Source organism: Lissotriton vulgaris, chromosome 1_1, assembly GCF_964263255.1.
Source record: "Lissotriton vulgaris chromosome 1_1, aLisVul1.2, whole genome shotgun sequence".
Taxonomy (NCBI): Eukaryota; Metazoa; Chordata; class Amphibia; order Caudata; family Salamandridae; genus Lissotriton; species Lissotriton vulgaris.
This window is the reverse complement of record NC_141685.1, coordinates 1,487,963,781-1,487,989,729: the sequence shown is the minus strand read 5'-3', so window position 1 is coordinate 1,487,989,729 and position 25,949 is coordinate 1,487,963,781. Positions and strand designations below refer to the sequence as shown.

General features: G+C 43.7%; 1 protein-coding gene across 1 annotated transcript in view; it reads left to right on the top strand.

Moving 5' to 3' along the window:
- Positions 1–25,949, top strand: part of GSAP (gamma-secretase activating protein) — a 764,805-nt gene that overhangs the window by 409,621 nt on the left and 329,235 nt on the right. The window contains exons 14-15 of the mRNA XM_086967359.1: positions 8,908–8,985; positions 17,166–17,258. Coding sequence (XP_086823485.1) covers positions 8,908–8,985; positions 17,166–17,258 — 171 coding nt within the window. The remainder of the gene's footprint in view (positions 1–8,907; positions 8,986–17,165; positions 17,259–25,949) is intronic.

Here is a 25,949-nt window from a genome sequence, read left to right as displayed (position 1 = left end):
CTACAACTGGCGGAGGTGCCGTAGCACTCTGCACATATGGGGGTGGCGAACTCAATAGATGCGACATTAAAGGATCTTTCACAAGATCTTTCTTCTCTTCTTGTTGTTGAGGTGGCAAAGCTGGATAGCACTTGTCTACCGCTAGTTTACGCTGCCTAAGCATCTGTTCACTTTCCTGTTCTTCATTATCCCTAAAATGTACAGCAGCTTGCACCATTGACATACCTCGTTCTCGTTTGTTTTTCTTCGCTAGCTTAATTTCTTTCTGTTTGGCTTCCTTTCGCCATAAGCGGAAAGAGTCAAACATCGCCGGCCGGGCTTTTTTCTTGAACAGTTTAACTTCGAGATTGTCTAGAATCTCAGTTTCAAAGCTACCATATTGGGGCCATTGTAGGACCCGTCTTTCCTGGTATATTTGACCCATATTTCATTATACGCAATGGGGCCCACTCCATGTTTTACGTAAAGCTCATAGGTCGGAGTTCCAATTGGAGGAACCGGACACGAATCCTCCAATCGGGAATCCCTAGTACAACCACAACCAAATATCTTTCCAAGTCTGCTAAGACCAGGCATCTTCGCTCACTAGTCTAGCTTCAAACTTCAAGGGAAATCTCAAAACGATAGTCTCATGAATACACGAGTCCCTCGGCTTTGGAGCCTGCAGGTACCAAATCAAAGAGATCCCGAAGGATACCCAAACAAAACTAAGGACTGGGAGACGCTCCTCTCATACTTAACTGAAATGTTGATGGCGTCACCAGAAGACCCGTCTATTGTCTCGCTCTACAAATCGTCGAATGGCTCCAAGACAGGGCGACAGTCAGGGCAGCAGTCCTTCGTAGCCGTCGGAAAGCGGGGAACCTCGCAGCAAAGACTTTCGGACCACGAGGACATACAGGGGTCGATGAAGTGGCAGGCCTTCCTCCAGAATTTCCACACGAAGCTCCTCCCGATCTTCAGGCTTGGACCGGTACAGCTGAAGTCGCCCCACGTTGGACGCCAACTGAAGAACCGGGTTTTAGAACCCAGCGGCGCCAGGGATAACGCCCGATGTCTCCGGATTCCCCTGCCTCGGCAAACAGAGACACGGGACACTTCTTGATGACGTCAAAGACCAAATTTATTGACTGCAACCAGGAACAGAGGTCTACGAAGCACAACACTGGTAGTTCGCTAGAGACTGTATGTACCATAAACTCAGCAATGTCCTGCTCTTTGATCTCTATCTGACCAGTTGCTTAACAAGGAACTGGCTCAGCGAGGTCAGCCTCGGGCAAGGAGTCAGTTTGGCCAGGTCACAAAGAAGTCAGCTAAAGGTGTACGTGTCCCAAGGACTTGTTCGGCCATAGTTATCGGCCTATGTGAGCGCAACCACACAAAATGGCTGCCGCACACAAAATGAAACCCGAGGGTTCAAACGGAATCCCTGAATACGTAGTGTTCTCATTGATCGATTATGACGAAAACACTCGTACATAACGCACTCGTCATTTGCGGTCTGCTGATACCAAAATCTTCTATATCCGACGACTTTCATTGCACAGGTTCGGTATCACAGAACCACAGACCCTCGGTACCACAGTACCACAGAACCACATTGGCATAGAAACAAACATGCCTTTAGGCTGCACACTCTGACTGCACCACAAAAATGTGGCACACTTTCAGTGCGCCTCCTAAATGCATCCCTCTGGGGGGAGAGAAAAGAGGTTCCCTGGACCCCCCCAGTTATCCCCTTGCAGACGGGTGCAGTCAAGTGCAAGGGGAACACTCTTCCCCTCTTTAAAGTGCAGATGTGTTGCTGCCTGCACAGTGAAACACAGAGAGGTTTTTAAACAGCTGCTCTATATTTCACTTGAATGCACTGCCCCGAGGACAGCACAAGTTCCCGGCTGCAGTGAGGGTAGTGCATTCACTGTAATACGCCACACTTTCCCTGTTTGTGCAATGTGCACCTATTTATAAGTGCACTGTGGTGCAAACAAGGAAATTGCGCCATGATGTAATAAGGTCCCAGCTCTGGCAGACACAAGACAGGAATTTGTTAGCAAACAGGCAACAAGAGTTTCTGGTACAAAAAGGTTCAAACATGAAGGCATGAACAAAGAGCTTTAGGCAGTGGCAACTTAAAAGCATTTCCAGGTAACAGCAAGCCCAAGGTGAAGTTATATGACTGGGCTAGACCCAGGTGTGTGTTCTCATTCCATCAGAAGACCTATAAGAGAAAATCCAGTGCTAAGAAATAGCACTATTGAAAGTATTGCACTTTTGGTTGCAGTGTTTTATGAACACTGGGCAGTGCACTTAGTGATTTTGTCCTGGTAAAGAATGTGTATGTGGAAAATACACCTTTTCTGCGTAGTCACCTAACCCCTGCTGACTAATAGTAAAGTACCTGTGCTCACCCTTTAAATATGGTGGTATCAGCATATTCTTAATTGGTATATTTGGCTTGTATATTATACAAGATGTACTCAGGACCTGGATTTAAATGCCACAAGTAGACATCTGCATCTATTGTGCCATCCAGCACAGTGATACATGGCGTCAGGCCTACCAACATAGCCTGACTGTGGCAGTTTAAAAAATTGCAACTCGACCTGTCAAAATAAAATCTTTTGACTGGTCAGAGCCTTCCGTTTAAATATTACTAAGCCACTCCTATGTAAGGCTTGTAGTCTACAAGGTGAGGGTACATGGTATTTAAAAGTAGGACCTGTAGGAATTTAATGTTATCCTGTTCTTGAAGTGACTTGCCCCCAAAAGCTGCTTTTTCACTGTGGCAGATCTAGCTTTCCTATGTAGATTACCAAAGTACAGATTCAGATCCTAATACTGTAACTCAGGAATAGGACTACCTAGCAAAAGAATGTAACAGTAAGTTTTGTATAGTTCTTACAATTTAATTCAGTGGTAAAGTCAGATTTTGTTCTTAATTATTTTTTTAAGTAATACAGAAAACGGACTTTTACAAAGTTACCTTTTTCCTGTAGGAAGTTCCTGGAAATTAAATTTGCATTTTCTCTAAATTTCTCAGCCAATAATTAGCATTTGAATAGTTGTGAAAAGGTGTAAGATGCCTCCTGGGAGCACCCAAAAGGCTGGCCTGAATGGGCAGTGGGGACTACTCTGAACCTCATACAATATGTCCGGTAGGGGCTGAAAACACCCTTTTTGATATTTAGTGTACAATCCTGCTTGAGTGTCACATCCTGCTTTTCAGCCTGTTGGGTTTACATAAAACACATTGTGCTGCACATGAGATGAAGAAAACAGGATGGCAAGACAATTGTTGCATATACAATATCTGGTGGCTTATGAACCCTATTTGTCGTGCCAGATTTCTGCCTCTAGGTTTATAGTGGAATAGGGGCTGCTTCAAACTGGATTTTAGTGTTTGAAATGGGTGGACATTAGGATTACATAGTAACCTCCCCACACACACCTTCAGCCCTCGATATGGCTGAAGACTTTTACAATCTTGAAAATGCCCAAAATGGATAGGGTTGGCTCTGGGAACATTTACCACCATTGGTTAGTCATTGCCACCCACTAGCTTGTGGCAGGCATAAATGTGGCACTTCCTGGCACCAATTTGAGAACATGAACAGAAGAGGAGTGGACCAGCTGTCTGTGAGAAGAGCCCTTTTCCCTCTTGCACCCAGGGCAAAGAAGTGGACTCCCAGTGTCATAAGGCTGTCCTACTGTCAGGATTCAGGAATACGGCAAGCTACGAGAGGCCTTTCCTGCAAAGGCCCAGCTAACCAATGGCAACTGGACCCTGCTGTAGGCCTCTGCCTGGCACCCTATGATTATCAAATTGCCGTCCCCATAGGTCCTGGGGACATTAGAAGTCAGAAGGTGAAATCTTTGACCTGAACACACCTGCTTAGTGTATTCAACCCTTCCTCCATAGCGGTCAGCCTCAAATCGTGCTAAGGTCATGATCTACTGCGACCATTGACACTGTTCATACTTAAAACTTCCTTTAAAAGTGACTACCTGTAAAAATTATTTAGCCACTCCCCCATAGAGTTTTCCTTTCTTTGAATTCCATTAATTAAATGTGGTGCAAGCTGCAATTATTCCTGTAGATTACAGGCAAGCATTAATTGCACACTCAAATGGACATTGGCTTGCCAGTGGCCGTGGAAAGTTGCCTTCGTGGTTGTGGCATACGAAGAGTACAGATGTGAAGTTTTTTTATTCTTGGGTTGATTTTTCAGCAGTCAATACCAATACACTCACATTTCAAAGATACACTGAGGCATCAGCTCCGGCTGCATATATACCGTATGAATTTTTGCAAATTCCTTCAACTTACCAGGAACTTTATAATTGGGTTCACACACAGTACACAATGTCAGACTGGCTCCTCTCAGATGGGGCTACCTGGCTAGCCTTAGTAGGCTATATGCCTTATCCTAAGACACGCTTGCTCTTTTAAACCATTTGGTTAGACTATATCAACGTCTGATGCAGTATGTTCAGCATACAATCACTACTTCCCTCAAGGGCTCTTCTAGCTGGACAGGCTCAGTTAGCTATGACTGAAATTAGTCCTATTACTGCCATTATGGGTAAAGGCCCTACCAAACAGGATGGAATTCCATGTTGGATTGCTCCAAAAAAAAATCAACTAGGGGGAGTGTTTCCCCATACAGGATCGAATGATAAATTTAGAGTTCTCACTATGTGTCTACCACTTGGTATGGTTCCCCTTGTGGAGGAGTATAATATGTGGGATACTGTTTTTGCAGCAATCTCTGGATCAGGGCGTAGTCTATCGGATGAGTTCTTGGACCTTTGACGACCCTCCGGTAGGGAGAACCCGATGCACAGAACTTGGCAGGCCCCTGTCGGGGAACGTAGCTGGTGGAGTTTGCCTTCAAACTGATAGATGATCGGAAACGAAAGCCTCCAGGAGTAACAGATGTCGGCATTGAAAAGTTGGGCTGTGCTCAGGCGAAATTTGCACTTCTTCTGAAGGGTAATGGTCTCTAGGTCTTGATATAATGACGGTGTATGGCCTTGAAATTCAAGTGGATGAGCATTGCAGACCTTCTATAAAATACTCTCATTCAGCTGAGAGTCATGCTAAAATGTCAGCGGGAGGCCCCTTGTCTGGTTTTGGAGGTCCCACCTGTTGTACCCGCTCCATCTTTATCTCCAGATCATCAGAGGCCCCCAGGATGTGGCAAAAGAGGAACCCCATATATTCTTCTAGGTCGGTTGACTCTGCATTCGTCGGGACTCATTTGATGCGAATATTATCAAGCCTTGAGCGATTTTTCGTACTCCTCAGTATGGGCCTGGAGACTAATTTGTTGCTCCTGATGTCTGAGAACCTCTTGTTGCAGCCAATCACCCACTTCCACCTGGTTGGAGTCCTTCTCCTCAACAGCGGAGAGCCTGTCTCCTACCTCTTCCAGTTAACAACGTACATCTGCAGATCCTAGGAGAGGTCCTTCTTGACCATCTGCAGGCCATTGCGCAAGGGCGCGAATAAGGCCTCTAATAAAACATAAGTCACCGGACCCTCAGCCTTGTCAGTCTCAAGGGGGTTCTGAGCTCGACGTCGATGCCTTGTCTCCTGATGGTCCCCAAGTGGGCTTCAGCAGCATATCGCGGAGCGATCGGTCTTTCTTTGCCCTGGCCTTAGACATGTCAGCGTGATCGATGCGTTGAGAGCCCCAGGAGCCCTAGTGGCAATGGAGTCCTGATCCAAGGAGAGAGGGGGAGGGGGCACCTCCTCAGTGCGAGTCCTCACCAGATGCACTTTAGGAGTAGTAGACTGAATACCCAGCCCCCTCCGATGCGACCCTCAGCCCCAGCAGTCGGCGCAGACGGGGGAGCCGCTAGCACCTGGCGTAGGTGTAGGTGGTTGACCCCATGCTCTAGAAGACTCACTCCAGTGGCATTGGATCCACTGGGCCTCCCTGGCCACTCTGAGGCTCACCGATGGGCTCCAGCTCCACTGGTGCCTTGTGGGGACAGCACCCACCCAGGAGATCAGGCCAGCTTCCACGCTCACCAGCGCAGGCCCTGGGCGGGTACCACTGATCAGGTAGCAGTGGGGCCTCAAGAAGCCCTCCTCAAGCAGTCCTAGCTAGCCTGGCCCAACCCCCTTTTAGAGCCCCTTTACATTGCCTGCCAGGGTTGTGGCAACGGTGGTGTGCAAGGCTGGGGGGCACACATTGAGGAAGGAAGGTGAATTGTTCCCACTCTGCTACATTGCCAACAGAAAGTAGGCCTCCTTAACAGTACCAGAGGGACCCCTCCAGCACCCACGAGGCCCAGGACACAGTGCTGCTCCATTAGGGTCTGAAGAGCTGCTGCATCTCTTGGGGCGGGTCCCACGCTGTGAAGTTTGCGGCAGGGAGCAAGGAGGCTAACGTTCTCCTGCAGCTGCACCTCTCCTGGATCTCTGAGATGCTCCCGTGACCTGGTTCCACTTGAGTAAGTCACCGGGCCAACCTCACCTCGTGTTTTGTTCCCAGCAAGGAGCTCAATGGATGAAGTGCTACTCCTCTAACAGGGACCAGCTCCCAGAGGGTGGGCCACGAGGAGCTGATTCATCTCCAGTGGCCGGTTTCCTGCAGGTGCGCTGGGATGCCTCAAGGCCCGCACTGGCACGGAAGAACGTCAGGAAGGCCTCACCCCGCACTGCAAGCCTTGCAGGAAGCAGTGTCAGGTCAAGAGTTGATGGCCACAGCCACTGGAAGAAGCAGTTCTGCTGGCCCGCTGTTGGGTGTATGACCCTCCAGGCACCATCAGGACGCCTCAACTATGTCTGTCACAGCTCGCCATCCTCTGTCTTGCCAGTCGCTGAAGCTAATTGCTCACCAGACCTCAGCTGCACCCGGGCAACCGTCACTGCCAAAGGGACACCCGCAATTTCCCTGCAGTGCCATCCCTATGCCATTTCTCTCCCCGGGCCACGGGGACCAAATTTTACTGCAGGTGGGGCACTATTCGCTGTTTAATCAGAGGGGACAGAGAACCAGCAAGGCATGTTCTAGCTGCCCGCCCTCTTGGTCAGGCCCCTACTGCATATTAATAAAGTAATATTCGGCACAATGTAGCTAATGACTATAACATTCTTATAGGACCTGCATAGGGCCTGGTCTTTGCTGGGTCTCAGGATGACAGAGATTACCGCTTTAGCAGGAACCCATGGGCTGTATACTCTACTCATTATTCTCTTTTGCCCACAGATATGCTTTGCCTGCCCAGAAATTTTGAACGGGAATTTACCTGACTGACCTGGATACTTGGAACTCTGTGCCCTTCCTAAGTTATTGTGATGAATTGCGCCCTGATGAAGGAATTCCCTATTGTGGCACTATTCCGAAAAGCGCGTCGGCGCTTCTTTTGTCTGGTTGATGAGCGGTTCTAGTTGGTTGAGTCAATATGAATGTATTGTTTTGTGAGTGAGTGAGTATGTGATTGGTAGAATGAGTGAGTGATGCATGTGCCTCATTTTATTGTTCTTCCTGTTCCTGGGCTGATGTTACATGAATTATATGCAGTCCTTATTCAATGAACTATGTATTTTTGTATTTTGCACTTTTGACAGAGATTTTTCCATAAATATAAATGACAATAAGATAATTTAAATATAATTAGCTGTTCTGTGGGCATTCTATACTCTTGGAACTTTTTAGTTCTTTACATTATTGGGAACTGCCCTTTCATGTTCTAATTATTTACTTCCCTGGTGGGTTGTTCCCCTTTATCCTTTTTAGGTTCAGGGTCCCTCTTATGCTCTTTATACAGCACAGAGAGTAGCCCAGCTGTCCTGTTTTGTCCGCTTCGCCAGGTCGACACTAAACATGAGTCACTAGCTCCAGTGATCTGCCGACTAAAACACCTCTGCACCCGAGCCCCACAGCCCGAGTCCGAGCCTGCCAACAGTGATCCTGTGTCTCTGAGACCCTCAAGACCAGAGCTCCCCTTTGGGTTTTACTGGACTGCCCCCACCCAGTTCCCCCTTGCAGCCTCTTTCTTACTGGAACTGGTCCCATTGACTACAGCATGCAGGGCTTGAGACTACCACCGCTGCAAGCACCTCTGCACCCGGACACCCCAGGGCAGGTAGAATTGAACTCTTCGTACTTTCTTGGACCTTGGCCCCTTACTCACCTTAAGGCCAGAAGATCAGCCCTGTACATCATTTGCAAATGACCCTATGCAGTGAATATTTCTCCCCTTGGATAACATTAGCACGTTCAAGACGCTTGCCTCAAATCTGACGGTTGTCAGTTTTTACTGTAAAATGTTCTAACGTCTAAAGTACTTACCCGTTGACAAAGTACTTGGTGTTTAAAATGTATATAAAAATACTTGTTATTTTCTAAATGGGTCTTGCGTTTCTTCTTGGGTGTGTGTCTCATTTATTGACTCTGTGTGTACAACAAATGCTTAACACTACCCTCTGATGAGCCTAAACTGCTCGCCCACACTACCACAACAGAGAGCATTTGGGATTATTAATTTAAGCCCTATATGCCAATAAGGGTTGTCTCGAATTTCTGCATAGTGTACCTTATTTTGGTACACTACATAAAAAACCTGCTTCCTGCAAGAGGTAGTTGGAAAATGTGCCTTCTACAGCCTGTCCCTACTACCATAGTCATACTTTAAGTTCTTTATTTCTGCAAAGTAAGTGGAAGCACTTACTAAGTTAAGGTTTGAAGTGACATTTCCTCCTTAACATGTAAGACTGAGAACAATACAAGCTGTGTACTACTGTATATTTTTTAAATAATATATAAGTTCACTTCATTCATGTATGCATTTAGTTTACATAATCGTTCTTCCATACGTTCAGTCTAAAACATCGCTATTTTCAAATGTGTATTTCTCTGAAGGATTACAAATATTTATATCTTGTTAATATAGGGTACTGTAAAACCTTTACGACTGATGTAAACCGAACAGAGGGTCAGCGTGGGAATGACATTCTTTTTCTAAATATTGGTGAGTTCATTTTATTTATACCCTTTATTTATCTTTGGGAGCAATCCACCCAGTATTTACACACAACTTAAAGTTGCATATTACATATTAGTGCGGTGAATTGTGAGTCAGTGAAACATAGCATTGAAAACATCTGCTTTTAGATAACAGGTGCATACTTAAGCATAAAACTGTGCACCCATTGTTATTTAAGGTCAAGAATGTGAAAGCTCTTGTATTGTGTGTGCAAAAAACCTAACCGCTAAGGGGTCACACATAACCAACCCCAGCGTGTGAAGGAAAGGAGCATGCAGCTACTAAAGGAATTTGTACGCAATACCGAGTATATCTCATATGCTCAGAGACTTAGCAATGCACCTCTCTATTTATCTACCAATATTTTTAAAAAATTTTTTTATTAAATATGATTGGTATAACACCAATTACAATTAGTGACAGAAAGTCTAAGATGTGAAGTTATTTTTAAGTTAAAAAAAAATTCAGAAATTGAAGGATTCTTATTCTTCAGTCTAACGTTTGCAACAACCAGCTTTCTACAGATAAATGGTATCCGCAATTTGATAAGAACTAAAGTGGGAGAGGAACAAAGACAGAGAGTTCACATGTTTGTCACAGAAGAACGTCTGAATTGAAATGTTCAATTAACAGAATGTGCTTTAAAAAATTTCAAGAGAAGTATCTTTGACAGGCCTTTATAGGTAGAAACTTCATATACAAAACGTCATTTTTTATTTGCACCAATCCAGCCAAAGCGTTTTGTTCCATAGTAGAATCTTTACATAACAAATGTATACAAGTACTCATACTTTGCTCCTATGATCAGTTCAAGTCTTTGACCAATGCCCAAGACATGGCATGCCACGGCATCACACCATATGTTTCTACCATCAAAGTATTAGTGCATGTTGTAGAAATAATCCATTTTGTTTAGTAAAGTGTTACACGTATCCCCACAGGGATAACAGGATGCTAGATCACTAATAAACCCTGTAGCCAGTTCACACACACAAAGAAAATGACTAGGTCTTTAACCTCTTCCTGAACCTGGCATGATCTGAAGTCAAACAAAGATCAGCTGGTAACAAGTTCCAATGAGTGGCTTCCAGATGAGTGAAAAAACGACCACCCATTCTGTGTTCTTTTTTTTTAATGAATGTTTGGCTTTGACCAGTGCTAATTTGATCGATGCCAAGCTTGCACAGGCCTATAGAAATCCACTCTGCAGGTGTAAAATGGCTGGTCCAGTATGGTAAAGTGCTTTATGGACAGCATATCAACTTAAATTGAGCTCTTACGGACTGCAGCCAATGAAGAGTGTTTAATCAAAGTGATGCCGAGCTGTTTTAGGGGATATTATTGATTAGTCTATCTGCGGCATTTTGGATGGACTGTAGACGAGTGAATAAGAAATCAGCTATTTTCAGATATAGGGCATTGCCATAATCTAGCCTACACATGATCACTCCCTGGACTACTGTCCTTTACAGTTCGAGCTAAAGAGCTTAAATAAAAGCATTGTCCTTTACAGTTCCACTGAAATCGAGCTAAAGAGCTTAAATAAAAGCATTGCCACAGGTCGCATTGACCTGATCCTGCACGGAGAGGCAATCATCTATCAGGAATCCAAGATTCTTTGGTACTCTCCTTGTTTCAGGTGCGATGCCCAGTGACGGCTGCCACCATGAAGCATCCAGGATGCTAAAGGTACCTCCAATATGTAGGATCACTTTATTTCCTCATTAAGCTTCAGACAATGTGCTTTTATCCAAGTGGCTACCTTGTGTCTCTGCCCTATAGAAATAATACGCTGAGTATTGTCCGCATAGGAGTAGATCTCGAAGCTCCAAGCTCTGACGAGAACAGCCAGGGAGGAGACATAGCAATAAATAGTGTAAGGCCAAGCAAGGAACCTTGCAGAATGCCACAGTTGGATCGTTAGGAGTGGATCTGAAAGTGGGCATCTGAACTCAGTTATTCTATTTAAAAAGGAGCCAAACCATTGTAACGCTTTTGCATACAACCCACTCTCATGTAACCTCTTTATCAACAGACAATGAGAACCCGTGTCAAAAGCCACGGACAGGTCCTTTCCCTGAACCACTTCCCATCTAATGCTGAACAGTACAGCCAGTAAAGTGTGCTGTTTGTGGCCTTAAAACTGGTTTTGTGACACATCCAATAGATTATTTTCTTAGAAAGATGTCAGCTGGACATTAACTAATCTTTCAAATACTTTAGACATATATGGCAGCAGAGATATTGGATGATAATTGGGCAGAACTGAGACATTGATCCCTGCTTTCTTCACCAGGGGTTGAATCAAAGCCTGCTTCCATGTAGCTTGGTAGTCAGCATTGGTCAGGAAAGAGTTAAAATTCTGGGTCAACTAGGGGCTTAAAATGGAGGCCAGGCGGGAATAAATAAAATAGGGACATGAATCAAAAGGAGAGGCAGGTTTTACTTCTAACATGGTCTTTTCCACCTGATCTACTCTAAAACTCTCAAAATTGCCTAGATGAGCCACCACTCTTTCATGAGGACCTGGGTGCCCATATGAGAACTCCTCTAGAGGGTCTTTGATCCTTAAACGTTGAGTAAATTTTTTCTATTTTGTTCTTAAAGGAATGTGGCCATCTTTTCGCAATGCATTCTCAGTCTGATTTAAATTGATAGGGTGTGCTACTTCCTTCCTAAGCGCTTTATAGTAAATTTTCATCGCTGTTTTATGTGCCTGGTGGACTTCAGTTCACTTTGCCTGACACCATATGTGCTCTAGTCCTTTGCATGTTCTCTTTTCTGTCCTTAATTCTGTGGAGTACCCTTTCTCTGAAGGAGAGTGTCTAGATGAACGACTTAACTTCCAAGGAGCGCATCTGTCAAGAGCCCTAGTCATTTTTCTCAAACAAGTGTGTAGTGTAGTTCCTATATTCCCAATAGGCTCTGCGCATTGGAATAACATAAACAACAGTGTAGATGTAGGACTGAGGTCGACTAGGTCTCTATTGAATATGTTAGACTTAATTATGAAATGGCAGCTAGCTCAGAGGTCACTAGAAACGTTCTCGAGTAAACAAGAAGGTGTTAACTTTCCTGAATAGACAAGAAGGGATTCGTTTCTGACAACCGCATAAGCATGACAACTTTTCTCCCCCAGAATAAGGAGTATATCTCCAGAGTCGCGGAAACAATAGATAGCTATTTCACTCAGTCAATTGTGCATGCTTAGTTTCACCAGGAGTGCAGAGAAAAAGAGAGACAGGCGTTTTCAATAAAAGTGGTTATTTATTGAGCAGTCTACTTTCTCATGCAAGAGAAGTGAATTGCCACAATTGCAATACTTGTCATAAAGTAAAGTGCGTACAGTAAAATGAGCATTATGAAATAATACTGTAAAAGCATGTATATGGTTTCTAAGCCATAAGATACTTAAAATGGATAAAATACATACAATGATAAAATAATGACTAAACGTACTCAACTGGTGTTTCTAAGATACACCTACCCCAGTGTACCTAACCTAAGCCTAGTACAGGGAAGGAGTGGATGAGTTATAGTTTTGCCAAGAATCTGAATCAAGAATTCTCTATGGGTCTAATCAGCTCCGTACCTTGGTTATAGAATGAAGGAGGTCTTGTATCTCTTTCTCAGGACTCGATCTCCCAGCAACCCACAATGGGGGTAAGGAAACACTGGAGCTGGATTTCTCGGCAGGAGAAAAGACAGCGTCTCTCTCAGTGCGTCAGCGGGAGGGTCGGCTTCCTTCGGCACTCGTATCAGCAGGGCGTCAGGCAAGTAGATAGCCGATCTGCTCCAAACCACCGTGTGTTGCTTAAGGCAGATGCTGGTATATTTATACCTGGAAGGTGCCGAGTTTGACGTAAGGTTGGACATAAGACGTCACTAAGAACTCGCAGTTCTTTCAGGACTCCAGGAGTTCTAAGACAAATCAATACAGAAGCAGGGGAAATTCCCGGGCTGCTGGAGGCTTGGTTTGTTTAAGAACGCGTTGTGCTTTCTAAGAGTCTATGGGAGTAGCCTTGCCGTATTTGGACTGCATTGGCTATGTCCTAATATGGGTATGATTCTTATGCCTATATAAGGGTATGATTTGATATAACCACATATGGGCATGAAATCGGGAATATTTACTAGAGTCCTAGAATCATCTACAACAAGTGGTCCCTATTGGGGAAGTGTAGCCCTTGATTTCCATGGCAGAGTGTTAGTGTCAGGGTACAAACACCACTAACACAATTAGCTCAAATATATATATTCATTTTGTTTGTTCCGTTTATTCATTGAGATATGCAGTTCAATTCATTAGACGTAACAAATTTTGAGGTGCTCCTAGAGAGTGATGACACAATGAAAGTGATCAATGTTGCGAAGAGTGCATATGTGCTCTGCACAGAAACATATACATATGTGGCTAATAGGGTAATAGGATATTTGTAGTTAGTATCCGTGGAGCGAATGGTGCTGTCCACCATCAATACATTAAAACACTGTCCACATAGGTTATTTTGTAGACGTTTCGACCCCCAGAGTACATATTATTCAAAACGGGGTCATCATCAGGATGAAAAATACATAGGAGACACCAATTGATAGGGGCAACTAGTCCCACAGTCAAGGGGGTATTAATCCTCAAAGTATCATGAATCTTTCATATGAGTCCATCGCAGACGCGACTTGGGCTTTTAAAAGTGAATGTATCACAAAGGAATATAGAAAATGCATTGCAAATTCGCATGTCTACAGTCATTTAATTAACAGCATCCTTCGACAAAAGCATTCCTCCCTAGTAATGGCTGAGTTGAAATCTTCTACCTACATTTCTAAAAGCATACCTTCTTGCTCGGGAGGACAGAAGTGACCTATAAAAGACTCCACGTTAACTTTGCTCCAAACTCTTTATGGGTTTGGGGAAGGATCTGTTTTTGTTTTTAAAATATCTTCTGGCTGTGTGAAAGAGAAGTTGATTAAGAAACGGTCCGACCAGTGTATCTGGTCGATATCATGGATCCTAATCGTACAAATATTTAAAAAAACACAGCAGATCTAGATTATGCCCTGTCCCATAGGTAGAGCCGTTTTTCATTTTCATTTTTTTCACAGCTGAGAGTGGTATCTGGGCAACTGGTAGAGAATAGCACCCTCTAGTAGCACCAAAGAGTTTTGGGACAACAGGAAGGCTAAAATCTTGCAGTCCCCCATCAGGGTATTGCGTTCCACAATGCAAAGGTATGAATCCTTAAAGATATTAGCAATGCCCCCCTTGTCTACCTTCCCTGCCATATTTCAAAATCTTGTAGCTGCCTGGCTCTGCTACAATAACCTCCAGCAGTGCAGAGCTACTAATGTTTGTTTCAGTGATAAAGACTAAGTCTGGATTCGCACCATTCATGAAGTCCAAGATCTCTATGCAATCCTAAGGAAGGGACCTTGCATTAAAGTATAAACAGTATAAAATGTAGACTTCAAAGTTAGTGTTGGTTACAGAATGTACAAGTTTGCCAGACTCCTCAATAGGTCGGCCTCCCCACTTGCAGTTTGCCCCGGAAAAAAGGCCCTCTGTATACTCCGGTACCCCTGCATTTAAATGCATGTATTCTGTCAACGACTAGACCGCTTACCTCACCCACAAAGGGTGGCCAAAAACACTCTTTACTGCACTCCTACTGCAATGCAAAATCACCATGTGGTCACTAGAATAGGGCAGATTCAGAGGATAGTTCTTAAATATTTTTAAAAAGAGATTTCTGGTAGATGTACAGCATAGGTTAACCCAGAGAAAGTAACACAACAACCAATCATTAAGAAAAACATGCACTCCCACACCTGTGTTTTGGGAGTGTTTTTGCTAATCTATCCTAAATTTTGTGTTTTATGTGAAAAATAAAGCAGCAATGACATTTGTTGTGCTAATTGTTTTCTTTTCATTTGAACTTTAGAATAAGCACATACACTACAAAAACTTTAGTTTACTAAACACTATTACTTTTTTAAATATTATTTGCCCTATACAACCTGGGCTCTGCAGGAGGGAATGGCCATCAATGATGCAGAGTACCAGCTTCCAGAACTTTTTTTATCAGGTGGCGGCGGCGGTGGGGGGGGGGGGGGGGAGGGAAGTGGGGGCTGTGGGGTGCTCGACATGTAAAAAGGTTTAGATGGGGGGACTCGGCCGACAAAAGTTTGAAGACCTCTGCTGTAGAGGAAGCCAAAGGAGCGAAAGGGTCGACTGGACACGGAAACCCTGCCGAAAATGCCTTCTACAAACAATAGCCCTCATTCATTAAAGTTAGTGCAGCATCACATGATTCGGTGAAATTTAGCGCTGCGAATGAAAGCCTTTAGTCAATAAATAGACGCTACCCCCGGGGTTGGTTTCGGTCATGTAGGCACCCAAACAAAACTTTAGTAATTGAGGGCCAAATGTACAAACATGACTTCCAGTGCACCAATTAGTTTGACACCATGCTGCCTCTGTAGGGGAGGTGTGCTCTGTCTGCCTGCTGGAATTTGAAGCACTCGTGCTTGTGCTGGCCTCCACCTTGCGGGAGCAAGCAGCGGCAGCACGAGAGCCATATGTTTTCAATTAGCACGTGCGCCGCATCTCGCGTCCGGGTGGTGGATGCCAAAACAAGCACTAGTGTGGGGAAAAGGAACAGACCGATTTCTAAAGGTCATCTCCTAGAGCAGCGCATGTGCGCTACTAGGCAAGAGCTATAAAAATTATTTAGAATTAGAAAAATAAACATAGGGGGAAAGGCCCTTTTAACTTAATAGAAAATGGAGACTTCTGTTTGTTTCAATTTGCATAATAAAATAACTTAATCTAAGACATAGGTGTCTTTATGATCCTTGTAGACCCATCAATCTTTGATGATACCCTGTCCGCGGAGAGGGAGAGGGAATTCTGTTAAAAAGTAGAACATTTTTGTTTTGTAAGGGCATAAATGCCATAAATGTAGAACTTTTTATGGTACTCAAGGACAGAATAGTTCTTGAAACCAGTCCAAAGTTCTTATCTAGAGTGCTCTCACCATTTCACATTAATCAGACTATTGAGCTGTCCTTTTCTTTCTACAGCCTGATTCTGTATCAGAAAGAGCATTACACACCTTAGACGTTAAGCAGGCTTTCCTGTTTTGTAGTGACAGGACTAACTCTTTCGGCAAGACTAACCAGCTTTGTTAAACCTTACGAAGGTCAACCTATTTCTAAGGCAGGCATTTCAAAGTGGATTTTCTAATGCATCTAAATTTGCTGTACTAAAGCTGTACTCCCTACACACACCAGTATACACACTACGCATAAAAGGGAGCCACCACTGCTTTCTTGGGTAATATCACATTAGCTGATATCTGAAAGGCAGCAATATGGTCATCATCATTGCGTTCACGAAACATTACTGTGTGGGCATACTAGCTTGTTAACGGGCTATGGTTGGCCGGACTATGATGAGCAGACATCTACATCTTCACCATTACTTCCTAGTTGATTATGAGTAGTAACTTCATCTACTAGAACATGCTCAGTTAAAGCTCAAGAAAAGAAGGCTTGCTCACTGTAGAAAAGCTAGCATGTACGAAACATTTCTCACTTACATACTGTGAAAGAGGGCAAACATTTTTCACTTGCATACTCTGAAAGAGGAACAGATAGCCTCCCTTCATTACCTTACAACATGCATTTCATCGTTCTACTGAGTGGAGTTTCTGCTTCTCTCGTCGTTGCCTGGCTGAGTGGTTCTTCTGCTCATAAATACAGTGCAAACATTCCAAAGAAAATCACACCCTTCTAGACTGATTTAAAATGTGCTTTTAAAAAAATCTTCATCAAGGACTGATTTTGATACCGACATTAATATCCACCTGTACATACATTCAGATCAGCTTTGTCAAAACGCTACAGTACTCTTTTGGGGACTAATATTTGTACCCTGTTGTATTCTTCTGGCCAAGATAATTGCCTGAGCATTGTCTAATTTTTAGAATGAGACTTCTCAGTTCCTAGGTGCTAAAATGTTGATAAGTGATGGTTGGTACTTATCTATTCTCTCTACGAAGAAATATCCTCATTAGCTAAGTTATACTAACCGTGCAGCTGTTTTTTTTTATTTGGTTGATAATAGCAAATAGTTATCTTATTGCATCTCCTTTGTTTTTTCACAGGTGTTTACATTGCTGTTTATCTGCCTGGTCAGTTTCTTCACCTCATCAACATGCAACATCCTCACCTCATGTGCTATCATTTCTTTTTAGCAGGTATAGTAGACAGCAGTGCATGTTAAGAGACCAGTCTTTAGACCTGCTTGAAAACTCAGGGTTGCTCTTATAAGATATTAGACTTAAACGTAGGTAGTAGCATGAACTATTAGGCCACTCAAATATTTTAACTTTAGCTTACTGTTAGTAATAAATCTCAGTATTCATATGTATTTTGTATGAAAACCCTTTTTTCCAGACTGTGCAGTAGCAGCTACAACGAGTCCACTTAGCGGATGTTGCCTGATCATTACACCTATGTGAATATGGACAGGTGCAGAGCTCTGTCAATTCCTTATTTGGGGGGGGGGGGGCGAGTTCCAGCCTAATTCTAAAGAGTAAACTGGACAAGTCATTTCCTGATTTGCCTTTGTGTGTGCCTGCTGTTTTTGATGGTGATTACTGTGTTGATTGTGATCAGTAAAATGAGGAGCAGCTTGCATACGTAGTCCAATGACATGCCTTGCAAAATGTGAGACTAATTTATTTCGTTGAGCCCCACAAACCAATCTCTTGACCACTGACATCTTCCCTAAACCTGCAAAACATGTCTTGATAGATACCTGTACAAGTGTTTTCACCTATAGTATCTTGGCAATAGAACAGGTGTAGTGATATGTGAGAGGTGCAGAGGCAAATTATTGGAAAAGGTGAGTCTTGAAGGCTCTACGAATGGAAGAATGGTTTATGATGCTGCACAAATGTAATGCGGAAAAAAAGGGGGGGGAAGGCTGGGTCCTGTCTCTGACCTGCCTGGACCACTCTTATGAAATAAACAAACAAAGGTGCCGGACAGTATGGATTATTAGAAACAAATGCACACCTAGTACAATGAATTAGTAGGCTAACAAACCATTTGTGTTTAGTCACTTGTTTTTTTATGAAAAGATTGTAAACAAATATTTTGGCATCAAGGAATACACCACCACATTTACAGAGGTTCACAAATGCATTGAAAAAACCATATACAATACATTCAATCAAATCATACACATATAACAATTGTGCTAACAATAAATATAGACAACTGTGCAATGCCTCAAAAAATTACGTCGTTGAGGCACCAATCCTGAATAAACAATGAACAAGTGGACTGGCAAGATGACAAACTAGCCTACTTGTTTCCACCACCACTAGATACGTGTTAAATTTGTCATATGGTGCGAAAAATAGGAAGACACAAAGACTATACAACAGTGTAGAATTGTGTGAATTCTATTCCTATTAAGCCCTGCTAGTCCAGCATCTGGGTGGAGCAGGACGCCGACGCGTTTCGAACCCATTCAATGAGTTAAGGGTTCTCCTCACGACATGGATTGGGGAGGTCGTTGTCGCTTATGCTTGGGATGTCAGGATACTCCCTCGATGTGTAAAACACTAAGAAGTGTTTGGGGTGCCGGTGCGCCTAAAGTCAATTTGTATTTTGATGCGCCTTCGTTTGTAGGCTTGTAATTCTATACGCGAACGCGTGCGGCAGCCGCCGCGGCAGTTCGACAAGTTTGGGACGATGTAATCGAGCTCTGCAACCAGCACCCAACCAGCACCCAAGCGGCAAGAAAATGGCAATGCGTTGCCATTTTCTTGCCGCTTGGGTGCTGGTTGCAGAGCTCGATTACATCGTCCCAAACTTGTTGAACTGCCGCGGCGGCTGCCGCACGTGTTCGCGTATAGAATTACAAGCCTACAAACGAAGGCGCATCAAAATACAAATTGACTTTAGGCGCACCGGCACCCCAAACACTTCTTAGTGTTTTACACATCGAGGGAGTATCCTGACATCCCAAGCATAAGCGACAACGACCTCCCCAATCCATGTCCTGAGGAGAACCCTTAACTCATTGAATGGGTTCGAAACGCGTCGGCGTCCTGCTCCACCCAGATACTGGACTAGCAGGGCTTAATATGAATAGAATTCACACAATTCTACACTGTTGTATAGTCTTTGTGTCTTCCTATTTTTCGCACCATATGACAAATTTAACACGTATCTAGTGGTGGTGGAAACAAGTAGGCTAGTTTGTCATCTTGCCAGTCCACTTGTTCATTGTTTATTCAGGATTGGTTCCTCAACAACGTAATTTTTTGAGGCATTGCACAGTTGTCTATATTTATTGTTATCACAATTGTTACATGTGTATGATTTGATTGAATGTATTGTATATGGTTTTTTCAATGCATTTGTGAACCTCTGTAAATGTGGTGGTGTATCCCTTGATGCCAAAATATTTGTTTACAATCTTTTCATAAAAAAAACTAGTGACTAAACACAAATGGTTTGTTAGCCTAGTAATTCATTGTACTAGGTGTGCATTTGTTTCTAATAATCCATACTGTCCGGCACCTTTGTTTGTTTATTGCACAAATGTAATGGCAGGCAGTTTCACAATTCTGGGCGCTAAAACTGAGATGGCTGTAACTAACACAGAAGTCTTCTAAAACATAAAGTACGGTACTATTTCCATTAATTCAGAGGCAACGCGTGAGGGATTGTCGTGGGAGATATGGGGTTAGACGGCAGGAGCAGCAGTGCCATGTATGGCTTTGTGAACTAGCCACTTGTTTTTAAATGTGATTCTCGGCTCCACCGGTAGCGGGCGAAGAGAACGGTGGGTCTCTGTCATGTGTTTAAGTTTACTAAGCTCATAAACTGATCTAAAAGCCAGATTCTGAAGAAGTTGTAAACTGGCCTGCATCTTTGTGAGAAGCCAAGGATACAGCACTTGCTCAGTCCAGTCTGGATAGAATAGAGGCGCCTACAAACCAGGACCCTCAGATGTTGTGGACTCAAGACCAGGACCGTGCATAGTTGATTTAATCAGAGGAACCATTCAATCAATCAATCAATCAGGGTATTGTAAGCGCACTACTCACTCATGAGGGTCTCAAGGCGCTGGGGAGGGGGGGTAAGGCAGCACAGTTTAATCAAAGAGCCAGGTCTTGAGTGTTTTCCTGAAGATGTTCAGGGACGGACCGCGTCTGATGTCGATCGGGAGCTCGTTCCAGGTCTTGGCCATGATCTAGGAGAAGGCTCTCCCTCCTGTTCTGGCTCTGCGGATGCACGGGGTTTCGACGAGTGCGAGGTTTGTGGATCGGAGGTTTCTTTTGGGTGCATGGAAGGATATTCTTTCATTGAGGTATTGGGGTCCTGTGTTGTGGAGGCATTTGTAGGTGTGGCTGAGTATATTGAATGTGATTCCCTTCTCAACAGGGAGCCAGTGGAGGTTCCGTAGGTGTTGGCTGATGTGTTTGTGTCAAGAGATGCCAAGGACGAGTCTGGCTGCGGTATTCTGTATTGTCTTGAGCTTGTGTAGTAGAGACTTGTTGATCCCGGCGTAGAGGGCGTTTCCGTAGTCCAGTCTGCTGGTTATGATTGCGTGGGTGACAGTCTTTCTCGTCTCAGGGGGGGGATCCATTTGAAGTTCTTGCATAGGATATGGAGGTTGTTAAAGAAGCTGGAGGCGACGGCGTTGACCTGTCAGTTCATGGAGAGGGAGGAGTCTAGTACGATGCCGAGGTTTCAGGCGTGGTCCGCGGGGCTGCCGAGGCCGGTGGGCCACCAGGTGTTGTTCCATGCTAACTGGGAGGTTCTGAGGATGAGGGCTTCTGTCTTCTCTGAGTTGAGCTTCAGACAGCTGTTGCTCATCAAGGATGCAACGTCCTGCATTCCTTCCTGGAAGTTGAATATGTGGTGGTGGGGTCCTTGGTGAGGGAAAGGATGAGCTGGGTGTCCTCGGAGTTGGATATTATGCTGAGGCCGTGCTGTCTGACTATGGCGAGGGGGGGCATGTGGATCTTGAAGAGGGTTGAACTGAGCGATGATCCCTGGGGCACTCCGCAGTTGATTTCCGTGGGTTCCGAGAGGAAGGGTGGCAGTCTGATTCTTTGGGTTCTGCCGGTGAGGAACGAGCGGATGTAGTCGAGGGCTCCTTCCTTGTATGCCAGGGTTGTGGAGTCTGGCAGTGAGTGTACGGTGGGAGACTGTGTCGAATGCTGCTCAGAGGTCGAGGTGTGTTCTTGGTCAAGGAGGGTGCGAATGTCAACTGTGGAGGCGAGTAGGGTGGTCTCGGTGCTATGGTTGCTGCGGAATCCAGATTGGGACGGGTCAAGGATGGAGTTATCTTCGATGAACCTTATTAGTTGTGCGTTGACTGTCTTTTCAGCGACTTTTGCTGCGAAGGGTAGGAGGGAGATGGGCCGGTAGCTTTTGAGGTCCGTGGGCTCTGCTGAGGGCTTCTTGAGTAGGGGTCTGACTTCCGCACGTTTCCAGTCGTCGGGGAAGGAGCCGGTCTTGAAGGTGGCATTGATGGTGCATCGTAGTTCTGTTGCAATGGCCGTGGCGAATTGAAGAAAATGAGGTGCCTTGAGGGACTTCACATGAGACTGAAGTAGAACTGGATCTGAAGTTATGAAGAACCACCCCGTTTGGGCTGTGTCCAAAATGTATGATTTTTCAAGTGATTGGAGAGTTGCTGAGCTACATAATTCTCCCCCATCTTTGATTAGCCAGGAGAAGGGAAATAGTTCTGTAGCTGCTTTCCTCCCTGGGATCAAGACTGTGCTCTTTCAGTAAGTTTTGATGAATCCCTTCAGCACAATGCCTGAAAAGGAGGTGACATTAAGGAGTATGGATAGTGCAGGAAGTGTTGCGGGGGCGATATGAAGCAGAACTTTTACCGGGCAAATGTAATGTGTGGACTCTGATTTAGAGTTGCAGCTGGCGGGTTTGGGTTTATTGGACAGCAAGAATTTCCTCGACCAAAGCTTCTACCTGAGAAGATGCTTGTCCCTCACCTGTTCAGGATTACAGTGATGGCATTTAATGACGTTATAGGAGAGATCTGTCTTTTCAGAAATTAAGGTGACAAGCCTGTCACACAGTTCTTGAGTCAGGGAGCTCACCTGATCTTGCAACTGCATTAACACATTTTTCCAGTGACCTTTGCCGAATTGGTTCGTAGTAGTGATGGGGCATCCCCAAATCTGTACTTCATACATTTTTGTTTTAGGTGAATCAAGAAGCCAGCTTCCAAGTATTGTTGCAGCACCAGCTTTTTGTAGTTCTGAATTGCCATCCAACTGTTGTAATGTTTTGAGAAGGTGAGCTTGTTCTTGAGCAAGGACTGTGACTCCATTAACTTATTTGTGGTTCTCTGGAAAGTAGAATAAGTACACTGGAGTTCGCAGAGTTACTTGAGATTTTGGGTGTCCAGAGACTGTTCCATATAACTTCTTGCTCGTAAATTGTATGCGGCCTTGCTTATTTCTTGCCATAGGTATTGGCTTAAGAATTTTTCTGTTGTGACCTTTAACCTGTAGCATGCTTTCACAAATGTGCATTGCTTGGCTATAGCTTTTTTTAAGAGACCGAGCATGGAAGGGAGAAAATTTGTATGTATATTTTCATTACTATGAGTATCCAGGAAGTGGATTTGCATCAATTCAGAATCCGTATGCGAGACCCTGAGAAATAAACCGCCAGATTTACCGGACAATATAGATAAACTGGAAAAGCTATTACCAACTGGCAATTGAATGCTTTTAACATACATGCTCCTCTTCAGAATCAAACCTCCCATATCAGGTGGCATGAAGCATCCAAATGGTTCACTGCTGACCTAAAAACAGCAAAACTCATAGTACGTCAGGCAGAAAGGAAATGGCGTAGCACCTACTCGCCAGAATCCAGAGAATATTACCACACTAAACTTGTGACCTATAAAAAAGACATCCTAGAAGCTAAAAAGATGTTCTTCTCTAACAAAATACTAAATTCGAACAACAAAACGAAAGACCTCTTCAACACCGTAAAAGAGCTAGCTAATCCCGAGCGTGTGACCCCCTCCATCTCTGCCACACAGAAGCTATGTGATGAACTAAACTAATTTTTCCTTGAAAAAATCATGAAAATTCAGGATTCCATTGACTCCAACAATGGTAATGTGAGGGAACCACCTGGAATTAATAACACCTCCTACATGGCCACCCTCTCCTGCCGGAGCAATGAACAGTTCCACCAAATGACATGGGTCCCCCATAAATACAAAAAGCCATTTGCTCAGTATTTCCAGGAAATGTCCTTTCCCTACTTAACCAATCCCTTAGTCAAGGGACAGTCCCACTAGCCTTTAAAGAAGTGGTAATCATCCCTCTCCAGAAATAAAAAGGGTCTGACCCACAGAGGTTAGATAATTATAGGCCTAGATCGCTTCTGCCACTTTTAGCTAAGGTATTAGAGGCACACATGGCTAAACTTTTTAGTGCCTTCATTGAAGACACCACATTCTTAGACCCTTATCAGGCAGGCTTCCGATCTTCCCATTCTACCAAATCTGTCATGGATGATTTAAAAGACAAAGCAGATGTCGACTGCACTCAAGCTCTGATCCTCCTGGGCTGGTCAGCGCCGTTCGATACCGTTAATCATGCAATATTGATGGAACGTCTTGCTGCTGCAAGTCTCAGAGGAGTAGCTTTAAAGTGGTTTCAATCCTTCCTAGTAAATTGAAGAAAATCAGTGTGGCTATCACAATATAAATCTGACACTTGCAACCTTTCGAGGACCCAAGTTTTGGAATGTCCTGCCCTTGTCATTGAGATTAGAAACTGACCATCTGTGTTTCAGGAAAAAGGTGGACAAGGCTTTTCTTGCAAGCTTACAATTAGATTAAACTTTTTGTGCGTTGTCTCCAAGGATGAAATAAGGTATCTCCCAGCGCCAAGAAACCTGTTGGTGTACGTGCGCTTTACAAATTCTCATTAACATAACATAAAATATGAGGTCTGAGAATTTGGCGTCCATCCCACCCAGTGCCTCGCTACTGTATGTCATTAATGGTAGCATTTTTGAGGGCATTACACAGGGAGAAGTGCAGGTCCTTTCAAAGATCTATTTCATTTTTGGAAAGCTGCAATTAGGGCCAGCCCCTTAGTTCTGAGTGGTGCAAGTGAGATGTAAATTTTCCTTTATTGTCAAACAGAATCCCTAGGTATTTATTTTCCTTCACAGTTTTGACCTAAGTGCCTCACAAAACCCACTTTGATGTATTTGTTAGACTGTTGCCCACAGCGATCGCCTTGGCCTTAGCCAGGTTTATTTCCATGACATTTTCATGAATGCATAGCTCAAGGGCATCTATCAGTCTTTGAAGTCATACTTTGGTTTTCCTTATTTGAATCAGATCATAAGAATAAAGGTGGCTAGAAAACTGGTAAGCATCCAGTTTTAGCGCATGCCAGTTGACCTTGTTCAATTGCGCCATCAGATCGGCTAAGTAGACATTATTTAATTTTGGTGCCAGCGCACATCCCTACTTTAGACCTGTGTGTGGAACTTTTTCTTGAAAATCATGTCCCGTTTTCAACTGTTGGTGCACAACAGTTGTAGCAGTAGTGGAAATTTTCAGCTGGCTAATTTTGCCCATAGCTTCTTGCACTGTACCCTGTCAAATGCAGCTTTGAAATCCATGAAACAGCTCTTGAAATCTTCATATTACCTGGTTTGGCCAGAGAGGGTTAAAGTGTCATCAGTTGCTGTCTTTGATTAAATCCATTGTGGATTTCCAAGCTCCTCACCTCATGATTGTACACTGTGGTGGCAATGACCTAGGCACATAGGGCTGGAAATCCTAATGAAAGAAAGCTTGGAAGTGGTCAAATCAATTCTGTCCACAGATTGGCAAAGCCAATAAACATGTTAATAAAACTGTTACTGCATTCCTCAGAGACCATCGCATGGGGTGTATCAATAACAACAATCTGCATTTTGACATGCATGGAATTTATAGAAATGATGGAGTGCACTTTACAGATGAAGGCAACAGGGTGCTTCTAACTAATATGAAACTCTGCATCCAGTTTTATGTATTGCAGCCATATATACACAACCAACACAACGGCTCTTGTCAGAGCCACCATAGTACCCAAAATATTGTGACGTTTTTTCAAAAGTTTTTTTTTCTTCTTTTGTTTTTGACAATCTATGCGACGACGTTATGTTCCCCGCGGATACAGCGCGAAATGGAAAACAAAAGTAGACATTCAATGACCACCAGCACATCCAAACATAATATTTAAAAATATCCACTCTGTACATTGCACTGCACATATTACCATAAACATAAACTCATATTTTAGTACTAAGTTTCTTTAAAAGACATTTTTCTGACCTATTTTCCGTTTTCATGGATATTCGGACGTCGTGATGACATCGTTAACCAAGGCGATGGCACCTTTTTCATAAAGTCTAAAACACATATATCCACACATACTACAGTATTTCACACACTAGGGGTTTCTTACAGTATTCTCTAAAGTCATGTTTTTCTAGAGAGTTTCTATAAAAACAATCTCTAAAACCTATTTTATGTTTTTGCGGTGACTCCGGCGGATTACCGAAGTAATCCTAGTTCACCCGGTCATGTCGTGAAAACGGAAAACACAAGCAGACATTGAATGACCACCAACACATCCAGAAATATGTAAAAAAAATCTATTCTGGACATTGCACTATACATATTACTATATACCTACTTCTGTCAAAGCATGTTTAAACTCGTATTTTTGTACTAAGTTTCTAAAAAAACGATCTTTCAGACCTATTTTCCATTTTTTTGGTTATTCGGACGTCGTGATGACATCATTAAGTGTGGCGATCGCACCTTTTTCATAAAGTCTAAAACACATATACCCAAC